The sequence below is a fragment of the Pagrus pagrus genome (assembly GCF_965226575.1).
Source record: "Pagrus pagrus genome assembly, chromosome: 14".
Classification (NCBI taxonomy): Eukaryota; Metazoa; Chordata; class Actinopteri; order Spariformes; family Sparidae; genus Pagrus; species Pagrus pagrus.
This window is the reverse complement of record NC_140198.1, coordinates 21916511-21931041: the sequence shown is the minus strand read 5'-3', so window position 1 is coordinate 21931041 and position 14531 is coordinate 21916511. Positions and strand designations below refer to the sequence as shown.

Below are 14531 nucleotides of genomic sequence, written 5' to 3'. Positions count from 1 at the left end.
TTCCTGTCTCCTACATGAATGAGTGTGCACTGGCTTTTGTTCAAAGGTTTATTCAATTCATTTGTTCCCCCTGTATCCCCTCAACCATTAAATAATACCCATCCCACCTGGGTCGCCAACCTCCTCCTCCTTCCCCCTTTTGTCTGTCTTTGTCCTTTTTCCTCACTTTCTTCCCCACTACTCTCCTTTCATTTGCAAAATATGATGGCTAGATGCTTCCATTATACAGTTTCTCTTCGGTAACCTCCTCTTGTCTTGAGAAATACTACAAAACAGCCTCCTACATGCAACAAGGCGTATCTGAAAATTCATTAGTTACCGATGAGCTGTTTGTCATAGTAACCAGCTATAAACAAAAAATGAAGCACCTCTTATGTTCTGCAAGATAATCTCAAATAATGTCTCCCCCGTCTGCGTAGCCGCAGCAGTGTGTGCGGTATAAATTTGGTTCTCTGCACATGTGTGAAGATGAACACCCTAAAGAGTGCCGTAAGCACTTCCACTGTTTCCCCTGCTGTTTGCGTCTGTGTGCCTTCTGGAGTGTTTGAGGGCGATTTAAAGTCTTTCAACTTCATGTCAGGATGAGTTACAATAAGGCCTTCTCATCTCAATGTGGCTGAAAAGTGATCTTAATTCAGCGGAGAAGAGTGGTGCATCCTTTGTGGCACTCAGTTTTCCCCATCCATTGCAATCAATTGCATGCTGGTCAGTTTTACACATTAAAATGTGTTTACGGGTCTTAGGAGTACCACTGCATATGTGAAAAAGTAGTATAAAGCCTTTTGTGTCTCCAGAGGATGCTGGCTAGGATGCATTGTGGGTAATGTTGGCGGCATTGAAAAGCTAAGTCTGACATCAAAGAACGAGCTGTGACAAAGGCCAACTGTTGCATCGCGTCACGTCTTGTCACCACTCTCATAAACATAGCCACAGGCAGAGGAGAAGAAGAAGCTGTGCTAAACGGGTGATCGGAGGCTATAAAAATGTTTCCAAAGTCATAGATTGTATAGTCATTTTATCGTTTCCTGTACTCTTTCATGTCACTCAAATACTGGAAACAGCTGTCAACATGTTGTTTAAATGAGTTGCGTATTTTTTTTGGCGTCCATGTTTCATGAATGACTTCCCAACTGGGGAAATGGGCCCATCAGAGGATCGTGTGAAGGCAGCATAAAATCTTGATGAGTAAAATGAGATGTCTGGAATTATGAGGTAATGTGATACAGTTGGAGACATCAGACGACCGTACTCTACTGATTTTATTACAACGGATATTGAAGCCTTTAACAGAAACCAGATTTAATTAACTGCATGTAATTTTGGATAAATTAGCATAAAATTTGCATCAGACTGAGCTTTTCATCTGAATAAGTTAAATGCTGTGGCAATACTAATTTTGGCTGTGATCACTGATTTTTTAAAGAGATACTGTCTCTAATGTCTTTTCTTTCTTTAAATTAACTCTAAGTTTTCTTTATGCTGCAAAGAGGAAATTGATCACAACCTCTAACACTCACTAAAGCGAAGCCTTCACCTGAACCCTAACCTAAATGCTTAATCAGTTTTTCTCCCCATGTATATATGCATATGCACCATTTCTTCTCAGAGAACACAATATGACACCTCCTCGTGCCCTGGGAGACAGAGAGCAGGAGGCAAAGGGCAGAAACAGTCGGGACGGGAAAGCAGAGCGACGAGCGAAACAGACGCGCCAGAGAGACAGTCGGAGTCAGAGCTGTAGACAGCTTCGCCTCCTCTCAGCATCACTATAATTATCGCCTCTGCCTCAGCTCTGGCACACTGTCATCATGTTAACACTCCACATTGTACATTAATCACTGGGCCACAACGACTGCCACACAAGCAAATAACACACATAAGCTCTTTCTACACACACACACACGTGACAGACTGTGCATAATTTCTGCTTCCCCCTGGTCTAAAGTGGTAATGAGCTATAATGGGGCTGGGTTAATGAACAGAAGAGGAGCAAAGTTTTAGGGACGAAGGAGGCAGGGAGGGTGTGTGCGTACCATTACATGGCTCATTTACTGAGGCCGTGTGTGTCTGTGAAATATCAGACCTCCGTGAGTCTTAGCTGTCACTCCGGAAACGGCACAATAATTGCGTTTGGAAAGCGAGCCCAGTGAAGGTCAGAACTCATTTTTGCAGGGGACCTGAAGGTAAAACCAATTACAGCTGCGTCGATACATTAGTGGCTTGGTGTTTTCTCGTGTAACCAAAGGTCAAAACCAATCAAAATATTAACAGTGGTTGGCCAGAAATCCTTGAAATTTGAATATCAGTCTGAAAACCACTGACATGTGTTTCAAAAGGCTCAGTTCTTATTGTGTTAGAGCTTTTGGGAAATGTGTGTGTGTCGCAAAATGCAATGTCACAGTGTCACACTCAGTTTTCAGCCTTTTGTGTGGTGAGAGTGTAGCAGCACTTCAGTTGCTTCCTCCCAGTCCAGTCAATCTGTGGTTTTGATCCAAATTTATGACGGAGTACGAAAGAGGGTATTGGGACCAATAAAACCTATGAAACATTGTCATTTCTCCTGGGTTGGGCCCGTTTTTCAGTGAGATTGACTGGACTATTTGGATTTGACAACATGTAGACTCTTTCTCTGAAACGTATCCACCTTATTCCTAGCCCTATGATAGCGTGTGCAAATTATGGGCGCGGCTTCCAGCATTTTCCATGGTAACAGGACACTAACCTTCATTTTTTGCGACTTTATTGAGTTGACACTGCTAACACTATCGTCATTGCATAGCCCACTTAGCTAACAGGTGATACACTGGTAGTACCGCCCATATTCGTTTCCCCAGGAAACTCCCGGATAGGTTTCTATGAAAAGAATGTATGATTTTGAGCAGTGCCTGACATCTTCTGTCTGTCTTGTCTGTGTGTGCGCAGAGTGTCGCCTGGTGAAGTCGGTAAACTACGGGAAGATGTCTGGCTCTCTGATCCGTGGCTCCCCCAGGACCGTCGTCCAATCACGACGCAGCAAGTCCCCCGCATCCGGTAAGCCCGTAAAAAAAGTTTCTTCCTCCATGCACTTTGACACGGCGTCATTGTCCCTTTAAGACGTCTGAGCCTGTGCCTGTGTGTTTGTGCATTAAGAGTGCGTGCAGCGTCTCAGACCTGATGGACACAGCTGGGAGTTGTTTCGTATCCTAATACTTCCTCTTGTGATTGCTTAGTATTTTCTAGCTCATTACTTAATCAGCGTCGCAGCAAATGAAAACAGTATGAATAAACACTGCAATGAAATCAGAGCTCTGCGGAGTGTCTGGCACTGTTTACCGTGTGCGTGAGTGTGTGTGTGTGAGAGCTGTGTCGAGTTGCATGCGGAATATGAATTCGAATGAGAATGATTTCACAAGGGAGTGGAGAAAAAGTGAAACAGGGATGAGAGAGGTAAAGAAGGGGGTGGGGAGCGGGAGCGAAGATGAGAGGGGAAGAAGAGGGTTGGTGACTCAATCTTGCAGCTCCCCACAAGCTCTTCACCTGACATACTAATGAAACGTAATGAAATGTGGCGAGAGCTCGCCCTGGTACCTGCTGCATCGTTTTTGCGCCTGATAATGAGCCTTCTATGAATGTCTCAGAACGAAATCCCCTCTTTTGACGCACAAAATTGTTCGCAAGTAAAATTTATTCTAACAAGTGGATTGTAGTTTGCAGCTTTAACAAACATCAGCTCATTCTGGTGTTAAACGCCCAGCTATGCAACGGCACACTTGAGTTTTCATCCTTTCGGGTATTATATTGTACATTTTCTATTTAATTTGAGACCTGTTGGGTCAGAGGGATGATTGGACGGCTGATGCAACATGCAGAAACTCCCCGGCCAGAAGCCGTTCCACCTGCTGTTGAAGCAGACAGCCGTGCACAGACGCATTTAGCTGTTGTTGTTTATGCATTATTTACCTCAGAACAGGCGTGTTGCATTGGAGAGCGGTTGTTTGTGGGTTTTTCGTCGAGCTGTGGAGGAAAAGGCGAGGCAGAGGGGAAAAGGAAGAGAGAGAGAGAGAAAGCAGAGAAAGTTCTGGTTGCTGCAAACTTTGGGAAAAAGGTTATGGGAGTGAGTCATACGCTATCTGATCTCGTCTGGAGTGAAGGTGTATACTAATGTGTGTGTGTGTGTGTGTGTGTGTGTGAGAGAGAGAGAGAGAAAGAAAACAAGAGACTGAGACAGCAGGAAAAAAAACAGACCGACTCGTCTTGGTTGCCATGGAAACATGGCACAGTAGGAGCATGTAGCTACAGACACAATAGCCTGTGACAGCCATATAAGGCAGCGGCTTCCTGTGAAATGGCCTGCAGTGGAGAAGGGAGCGGACTGACGCTCAGCCCTCGCTGGAACCCCTGAGTCAGAGCGTCCCCGACGTTTTTCACTTCGGAGAAATGTTCCCCTTCTGGCGCTGCTTCCGCTACTTAACATCATCAAAATGTTCCCTGCTCGCTGGATTCACTCCCTAAAACATCATTAGTACGACCTGGAGAGTTTAGGGTGGAGCGGCAGGAGGAAATGAAACATAACTGACTGATGTGCTGTTTGACCCTGATGTTCACCGTCGATATTATCTTGTATTCAAGCTCACCATAACCCTCATCCCTTGACGACAATTTGTCTACAAATTATGCTAATGGGTAGTCAACACAGCTGATACTGCGCGCTGCACCACATGGCTTAAAGAGATGTGCACTCTGTTGTTATTCCACGTGTTCAGAGGAAGAGCTCATGTGCCGTCTCACCACTGATAATGACAAATTACAAGATAGGGATCAGATCCAGCAGAATATCTCACACAAACTTGATTAGAGAGAAAGAAATGACATTTTCATAAATCCACTGTGTCATAATGGTTTTATGATTCAATGTGAGAAGGAGAACTTTGTCTGTTATCAAGTTTAATAATTAAGAAGAAGTGATCTGACAGTTGTCTTTAACCCGACCTTGAGTTTTTTGTTTACAGAATCAAATCAGACTATTCCAGATTAATAATTTATCAAGCACAAATGCCAAACAGTGATGATTTTATCTCCTCAAAAGTGAAGATTTGCTGCTTTTCTCAGTTTTTATAGAACTGTAAATTTAATATGTGCAGGCTTTGGACTGTTTGATGGACAAAACAAGTAATCTGAAGATGTCGATGTTTGATCACGGTTGCACCAGCACATGATGTGGTCACGCCGCTTTTTTTCATACTCATGTGTCACCAGTGTCTTTCGTCTTTTTTTAACTTTATTAACAACACAGTAATATTGCATCATACACTTTGCATCAGTGGGTCCTCCTTGACTATGCACATACACACCTCCACCTTGGTAAAGAAAGCTCAGACACAACTTGTCAAGGAAACTTTTGACGGCAAATTCCTGGGCCAAGCTCTTGTTAACTTTTACAGAGGAGGGATGGAAAGCATTCTGACTGGAAACATCTCAACCTGGCATGGTTCGTGCACGGCTCAGGACAGGAAGGCTCTGCAGCGGGTTATTAAAACCGCCCAGAACATTTTCAGAGCGATCAGTGATATCGCTGAGGTGGGACTCACTCGCACCAGCCACAATCTGTTCACCCTGCTGCTGTCTGGCAAGAGATACAGAAGTATCCGCCGCTGTACCACCAGACTACAGAGCACAGTCTGTCCTCAGACTCCTCAATTCATCTTCCACGCTCTACCACATATAATAGTTTTTGGTTTAGTGACTTATTATTTAGTCATATAATTTATTTTGTGAGTAACATAAAAGGACTACAGCTAACACTGTCTTCGTTGTGCAACCCTGTGTTGTAGAATGACTAATAACTTACTTCTTGCATCTTTTTCTGACATAGAGGCTCAAATTACAGTCATGAAATGGGATACGTCTTTCATCTTTATGTTGGCTAATGGCTACAGTTAGTCTCGACCTTAATCGATGACACTCCAGTCCAATCTTCAGCTACAACAGTGCCGTCTGGCTTGCATCTCTGTATAAGTGGTATTAAATATGATAATAATGTGAGGCTTTGAGCCCATTAACTCTGCAGAATAATGCATCCAGATGAAAGCTGATTAATAATTCAAAGTGTTACCTTATCACATCATAGGCTGGTTATTTAATTGCAGCTACACTCCAAAACCTTTTAATCTGAGATCTTAGCAATGAAATAAAAAGAATGGACACCAGAAAGTCCATTTATTGATGTTTAGAAACCGGCTCTTTTTTTATCATTTCTCATCTATTCTTACAGAGAGCACAACAAAGAAGGCCATTAATTTGAAACCTCGCTGCAGGTCTTCAGGTGTTCTGAAAGCAGCCTTGAAGTCCCATATTCATTTTCCAGTCAGCCAACAGCGGCATTAATAACATTCCTTATCACATCTAATAATCTGGACCCAAAGAGCTGTACAGAGGAGATGTGAAGCGTGAATTATGTGTGAGATAGTGAGAGAGAGAGGGACAAAGAGAGCACAACACATGTGCTGTCAAACACCACCTGGTGTCCCTCTGTCTGTGTGTGTGTGTGTGTGTGTGTGTGTGTGTGTCTGGCTGCTCCTCATTGTGTGTGTTTGAAGCTTAGACCTCGGCGCCACGGAGGAGAAGGAGTGTGTGTGAGGGACGGACAAACAGACTGGTGAGACAGTTGCATAAAAAGAAGACAAACAGGATCTTATACTGTGAGATTGAATGTAACATTACATAACGTGTACAGTGCCTATAAAAAGTGGTCATGATGTAATGTTTCATGATGGTGGATCAAAGTTAGAGTTCGTGCAACTTTGATCAACAAAAAAGATGTCTAAGTGAGAACGGATCTCTCAACACTGATCTAAATCATGATCATACAATAGCATAAGTAGTCACCACTCATCCAAACTCGTCATAATTGTGTCATAGGTGCTACAAAAAATAAAATAATGATATGAAAAGTGATATAATGCAAATTGTTGAATCCATAAACGGTATGAATGGTGAACGGAGCTTCTGGCTCGGAAAAGCAAAGCCATTTCCAAAGTGTCTGAAACCTGCCTTTTCCTAATGACCAGCAGAACAACTACTGGCTTCCAAAACAAGTCTGATTGTATGTAAGCTTATGAGAAAATGACCCCACTTCTCATTTGATTTATTAACTTTAAAGTCTCCTTCCATACAGCGTGATGTTCATCTCGTAAATGATGCTCCTATTTAGAGTGAAATGGATGATTTAGGGCGTGTGGCACAACCTGTCCTCGGGTTAATAGTCGGATCCAATTGAGGATAGAGGCGTAGCAATAGGTATTCTCACTAGCTCCATCTTTTCCAAATATTGGCACCTCCAGCTCCAAGAAAAACAAGATGGTGGCAGCTGTAATGACAAACTAGAGGTCGTCCACGAACCGACGGGTGACACCATGCTGGGTTTACACTTGATTGAAATATTTCAACTAAAAACTAAGCAGTCAGTCATTTGTTTGCCTGTGTTGTGCTGGGAGTACTCCTTCCCCTTTCCTGTATAATAGGGTTAGGCCAATCGATAATGGCATCGTCCATTGCTGATGGCTGACAGGCATCGACTACTGGACCGTGTGCCATCGTGATGTCTTGATTTAAAAGGCGTGTAAAGTGGCGTGTCCCCTCAGAGATGCTGTGAGGCAGGAGCTGCTGTTGATCGTGACATGCGGGAGAGGAAATTAAAATAAGTTTGTTGCTGCTCGATGCACTAATGTTACGTCTCCATGTCTCCATGTCCTGTTCAATATTTCCTAATTAAACCTGCCCAGTCAGGAGAGCCCACGACGCTCTGTGACATCGGTGGCAGATGTAGCTGATAGTGTGTTGCTCTCAACCGTGCTGTTGTTATTCATGCTTTCTTAGCTTAGCTTCCTCAGGGTAGCTAGCCAAGTAACTGCGTTACATGCTTCTGAGGCTGATCACAGCTGAGTTATGGACACGTCATTCGGAGATACAGATACTTTTAAACCCGGCATGTGAGAGTTGATGTAATTTCCTTCGCTGGTGACGGCAGAAGGTTTTCTCACCCGAGTGAGATCAGAGCGACAGCAGTGACTACAGTGGTGTGATAATGAGCAAATCATGTCATGCCACCTTCTTGTGGACATTGTCATATGCCAGTTCACTGGGCATCGCCCAACCCTACTGTATAATATAGATGTGTAAAATCCGATACCCGGTACATGTCCAAAATAGAGAGAAAAGGGTGTAAAATAAAACTTTTCTATTGCAAAATATGGACAAAACTCCAAAGCAGTGAGAAGCACTTGGAATGAAAAGGACTGTGAAAGTTTTTTTGTGCGATTTCTCTCTTCAGCTTTTTCTTTGTCAGACTAAACAAACACATTGTCTCGTCTCTTTCAAGAACACGAGCCTTCTGAGAAATATAATGGATCAATTGAGGAGTGCAGTAGTTACAAACAACTGATCGGACTGCTTCCCGGCACAGACAGAATATAACTCTCCCACCTTGTTCCCATTGAAACGCATCAAAGCATAGAGACTTATGTCTCGTTGGCATGTTTGGTTGGTGAATCACACTGTTGTCTAATGTAGTCGATGATTCATAAGTCTTTATCTGATGCTTGCCTCTCATTACTAGGGAAGACAAGGCAGGTTTATTTATATAGCACCGTTCAGACACAAGGATTGTTCCGTGCATAAGAAACATTGAGATTAAGACGTGCAGTAATCAAATAAGTTGGATGTAAACGAGGAGCATACTCCAGCTGATTACAAGTTGTTGGCTTTTTATGATCGACCTTTTAGGATTACTGATTAAATGTCAGTGTTAATCCTCACCTTGTTGAGGGAAAAACCAGGTATTCACACTCATATTGTCGAGGGTCTGATGCGGCGTTACACTCTCTTTTTTAAGTGTGTGCGTGTGGGCAGGTTGCTGCGTGTCAGCCTGACATTGTCATCACTCGAGCCCCTCTCTACGATGATCTCACAGCCCCAGCTGAGCGCCTATACACACACAGACCCAAAATAATGTGAGAAAACAATTTGCACTCAGACAGAGTTTCTCCCCGTCTCGCCATCTGCCTCTCCGCTCTCCTCTGATGCCTCATGTCAGCTAAAATTAACGGAGAACTGCAGATGGTGTCATCAAGCATCACTTCTGATACTTCAGGGTCTCACCTTTCGCTCGCTGTCATGAGCAAACGCCGCATGACAGGAGAGGTTTTGCGGTGGAGTGTGCGGGGCGGCCGACCCACAGACAAATCCAGAGGATCAGCTGCCGGCTGTGACACTCTGAACTGTGAGTTCTGCAGCCTTCACCACTGTTCTTGCTTTAGAAATCAGGGGTGAAGGGTCCAAATGTGCCTTCAGAAAAGAACAGAGTGTAACAAATAACAGAGGCTGCAAGAAAAACAAATGTATTGACATTTTGTACTAGAGGCAGGATAATGACATGGCTCCAGGCAGCATTGTGTTTATGAAACAGCGTTGTATTGACACTCTTGTGTACTTTCAACAATCAGAAAGTTGTGGTGTTTGATTTTGCTTTGACTATTTTCTAGGCGCAATTATCCCAAAACATGCTTCTGAAGAGAAAGCTCGGATTTCGTGTGCCAGATTTCCCAGAATGCATTGCGGCTGCTCTCAAAGAGCATGCACAAACTTCTCTACGTCTATCAAGAGCCATATATATTGTCCATTTTAACCACACATGATGAGGTGTGGTTCTTTAAAATAAATGTGTGATGATGTACACGTCTTTAAGACCCGTTCATCCGTTAAGGCTTTTATGGATTAACTCTTTCCCGAGATGCAGAAGAAAAAGGAAATACCAGCACCCTGATTTTTTCCTTTGTCATTCTGATAACACTCAACAGAATCTCCTGGATATGTTTGTGTATTGACCCACTTAGCTTGTCATAGTTGTAGCTTTTGTTTTTGTTCACAGCTAATGTGTTGAGTGCGATGCTCGCCAGCAGCACTTTGTTTTCTCCCAGGAAAGGAGGCGCTGCAGCCAAACAATACAGTCCTGCTGGCACTGTCTGTGCATTGTTTTGCATATATTGACACCATGTTAAGTGTCATGACCATTAGGTGATTTGTTTGTTTTGAACACCCACCTCCCCCGTCTGTTAGAGAGTATTATAGCTCCTAAACGAAGCTGACAGAGCGGTGGGATTCAGAGAAGGAGAACAAAACTCAAAGGTCCAGAACATCATAATTTTTACTTGCTTTATGATTCAGTGCTTTATACAATTTCTTATTCCCTGTGCCCTCAGTTTCAGATTTAAGTGGGCATGTTCGCTCAACACATGCTCTGTGCTTTGTCTGGTAGTGGCACTTCACATTGCATCTTTTTTATAATCACCATTGGACACTCGTGGTCCCCAGAAGATGCATTAAAATGACATTGGTCAACATGTTAAGTTGCCTAATGCTTTGGTTTGCAAAACTGATGACATTCCCGTGAGCCTCAGATGTACTTTGTGTTTAGCGCTACTGCTAATTAGCACAGCTGCGCCTTGTACAGCCTCAGAGAGCTGCTAGCATGGCTGTAAACTCTTTTGTGTTGGTTTCTACTTTGGCTTGGATTGACTCATTCAGCCACTGTTACATTGACTGCATGTGAGCCTGAATAAAAATGAAAACATTAGAACAGTTGGAGCTAATTTTAGCTGCATGTCATTTGTTTTTGTAACACAATATGTAACCTGTGTATCATCCCACCGCTGGAGACAGGCAGACACATGACGTGCTTCTCTGTATTCATAGCTGTCATTGTAGCTTCCTTGTGTAGTTTTGTGCAACCATTTAGTGTTTAACACAGCAGGTGTGATGGAAGCTGAAACACGCCATTTTTTTTTTTTTTAGTTGCATTGCATTCTGGCATCTTCCTCTTCAACAGATCGTGACCAGCATACGTTACAGTCATCTCGCAGATGCTTTTGTCCAAAGCAGCTTACACATTGTGCACACATTGGGAGTGAGTGAGGGTTCAACGTCTTGCTCATGGGTACTTTTTGACATGTGGAGAAGACTCGTCAGCCTTACAGTTGTAATGCCAACTGGCTCGACCGCTTTCTAGAGCTGAACAATTAATCGAAATGTTATCGTTTTCACAGAAAGGCCGGGTGCTATACCCAAATCGCAGGAGGTGCACTATTTGATAAAGGTAAACTGTGTCACAATTTGTGCCTAAAAACTATATTCTCTAGACATAAAAAAACATGCTTTCAGCCCAAAATAACAATAATAATAATAGTAATAATAATAACAAAACACACAGTGCTGCACATAAACAAATAAAGTGCACAAGTCAAAAACCCAGTGTACATCCATACCCCCAAAACATGCACCACTAATGCTTTTGCGGTGCACATTTCTCTGCCTTCAGTCGGCTGCAGCATTAAGAGAAGGCTGTTATGAAATATCCACACAAAAATGTTTCTTGAGGATGTTTTGGACGAGGAACAAAAGAGTCTTCAGAGCCCATGTAGGACAGCCTGCCTGACCACCCAGTGCCCCTGAATGACTCTATCTGCACTCATCTCTACTCATTTCCTTATAAACGGCGCTCCACAATAAAACTACACAGGGTTTTTTCATCTCTCCCTCCCTCCCTCCCTCTCTCTCTGCCTCTCTCTGCCTCTCTCTCACTTGCTCTCTCTCTATCTCCCTCTATCTCTCTCTCTCCTCCCGGTGCGCGTCACAGTTGCGCAATCCTCCTCTCCTCCTCCTCCCTGTGTAGTACAGCGCTGCTCCGTCTCTCCATTCACCTCACTTTACTATCACACTCAGACGGAGAGCGTACACCGGTGCTGTCCTCCTTCTTCTCTTCGCCCCGCTCTTTGGATTATCACTGTGTTTTTTCATCATGCTGGAAGTGGAAGGTAGGAACCTGGAAACCATTTTATTCAGCCTTTAATTCAAACGATAAAAAGGCATTTTTAACGTCGTAGTGTAAAAAAGCAGTGAGAGATGTCTTATAGCGTTCACACTCACCGTTGTGTAACTGGGAGGAGTGTCTGTCCGTGTGCGTAACGCTGATGCTGAATTTCATCAATGAAAGATGTCCAGGAATCGCTCAGACAAAAAGCCCCTGTCTTTAATTTCGTCTTTTTCTAGTGCAGAGGCTGCCGGTGCTGTTTCAGTCTGCTGTGGGCTTTTTTACTCCTTTGTCTTGAATAATTCAGAAAGTTCTTTGATCTCGGGAGGGGAATAAACATTACAGAGTGAAGGTTGGACCACTTCGCTCCCGCAGGTTTCACTTGTCTCTGAAAATGTAATTACACGAAGAAGCAATAAGAAAAAGGGGCGGAAATGGCAGTTATTGATGATATTATGATGGAAAAAAGGCTGGAAAACTGCAGAAAATAATCATTTTGTTGATGTTTTTATTTTTTTCTATTAAAAAAAAACTATGTAAGAGTCACATTAAATACCTGGAGCTACCTTTAAAATCATACAATTTGCTTTACAAGTTCAAGTTCAACCATCCAGATCATCTAAGCTGATTTCTCGAGCTCCTGATCAGCCTCCTGAAGGCACCGGGAGCTTGTCCCCCTCAAAAAATGACATATTACCTTCAGTTGGACTCACTGTTGACTCATTTTTTGAAAAAAAGTCCACATTTTCTGATTCCAGCTTCTGAAATGTTTCCTTCACTCCTCTATGACAGCAAACTGAATATCTTTGGCTTGTGTTCAAAACAAGACATTTGAGGGCGTCATCTTGAGCTGATTGACAGTCACTGATTTTCACCATTTTATAGACCAAACAACTAATCCATTAATCAAGAAAACAGTCAACAAACTAGCCGACATTGAAAAGAATCATTATTTGCAGCCCTGATTGTAGATCTGTGGGTCAGTTGGGGCAGTTTAGAGTTGACTCGAGGTGAGTCGGTGTGTTGTTGCCAAGAGACAATAAGCCATCTTTTTAGACAGACGGGCTGATGTGTTTTTCTGTGCAGGTTAATGACGCCGTGAGGCTGTTGTCGAGTCTGGCTTTTGCTCGACCGCACACGAGATCCGGGCGCAGCGTTGATTAATCCAATGTTCTTGTTTAATGAGGTGATGCTGCTGGCTTTCTGTGCTGTGCCGTGCTGCAGCTGGGGAAAGTAGACCGAGCTGAGGTCACAAGTGAAGGATCTGGTCGAAAAAAAAATGAGGACAGTCTGGTGATGTATTGTGACTCCCAGGCTGGAACGTGCCGTGATGATTCGGCGCACATTTTGTTTTAAAGGGCTCGAGGGAGGGAACGAGGGAGAGTTGGAGCAACAGGATTTGTATTTTGGCTGGTGTGTAAAAAAAGAGCAGTGTTGACTTCGCTGCTCTTTTCCTCCCCCTCCTGTCCTCCTCCTCCTCTGCCTCATTCATATGAATGGATGGATGCTGAGGGCGGAAGTGTGGGCCGCCGCTAGACGCTCAAAAATATAACCGCTCTTATAGCATCATCTATTTCAACATGCCTCTCCGTCTCGGTCTCATCCTCCATGCTCCATTTTCTCCTTTTCTCCCCTCCAGTGAACGGGACGCCGGCCAGTCAGCTGTCCACTCCTCATTCGGGAAAATCTCCCAGCCCCTCCCCGACCAGCCCGGGCAGCATCAGCCAACGCCGGGTAAGACGAGAATGCACAAGCACACACGCACAAACACGCACAGTCAGCCATTACATTTAGCGATCTATAACACAATCCTTTTATGTTCTCAGGAAAAGGACAAAGCTGTGCCCGAGCATAGGCCGACCACATCTTAGAAACCACAACATCCCGACATCTTTAGTGTCTCAGAAGGGGGGGCGTTGAGGCGTTGACCTTTGACCCTCGCGCAGTGCTGCTCTGCGATTCCAAGAATGGCAGGCTCATGTTAGGACCCTCTAATGTGACGACTCTTATCCAGTGTTAATAGTTTTCCAGGCCTCCTTTCACGTCCCCACATATTCTGACCCGTAGTTCTTTGTTCCTCATGAAGAACTCGATCTGCCTTTGGTGGATAAACAATGAATGATGCTGCCGCTGACTTTTAGAGGTCTGCGAGTCAGTAATTTGTGCAATATCTGATCTAAAGACGAGACTGTCGGCTTTGAGAGCGGCCTGCTCCGAGCTTCAAGTCTGGTTTTATTCTGGAAAAAATTGGTTTGCATCCTCCCAATCCAGTGGCTGATCTAGGATCACTGTTTTTTTATATATATTTTTTGTGAAAAGACTTTAGAAACACATTTTATACTAGTAAATCTCATTATTTCAGCCATTGTTTCGTTTTATCACGTATTCTGTCATTGGCCTGGGTTTCAAAAAATCCAAGATCAAACACCTAAAACTAAGAATCGTCGTCTGTTTTTCTGTAGCTAACGGGAGAAAAAGGATCTGAGATGCAAACACACTGTGTACACTGTAAAGCTGATAGTTAATATAGAGCAAACTGTGCAGAGAGGGAGCATGCAACTCAAAGGGAAGAAGAAAAAAAACTCCACCTTCGAGAGTTCATACACAGGGTGTAGTGTGTGTGCGTGACTGTTTGAGTGTGTGTGTTCAACATCAAAGTATTTGTTAATCCAGCCCTTGACAGTGATGA

At 43.6% G+C, this 14531-nt stretch overlaps 1 protein-coding gene across 5 annotated transcripts in view; it reads left to right on the top strand.

Moving 5' to 3' along the window:
- The window catches only part of dclk1a (doublecortin-like kinase 1a), a 58738-nt gene that overhangs the window by 27794 nt on the left and 16413 nt on the right, over positions 1-14531 (top strand). For 4 of the 5 annotated variants that reach the window (XM_084373272.1, XM_084373271.1, XM_084373270.1 and 1 more), the window contains 2 exons: positions 2923-3030; positions 13482-13576. In XM_084373272.1, the coding sequence (XP_084229398.1) occupies positions 2923-3030; positions 13482-13576 (203 nt within the window). Of the gene's footprint in view, positions 1-2922; positions 3031-11744; positions 11847-13481; positions 13577-14531 lie in introns of those variants that run through there. The other variant, XM_084373274.1, reaches the window with a different exon arrangement.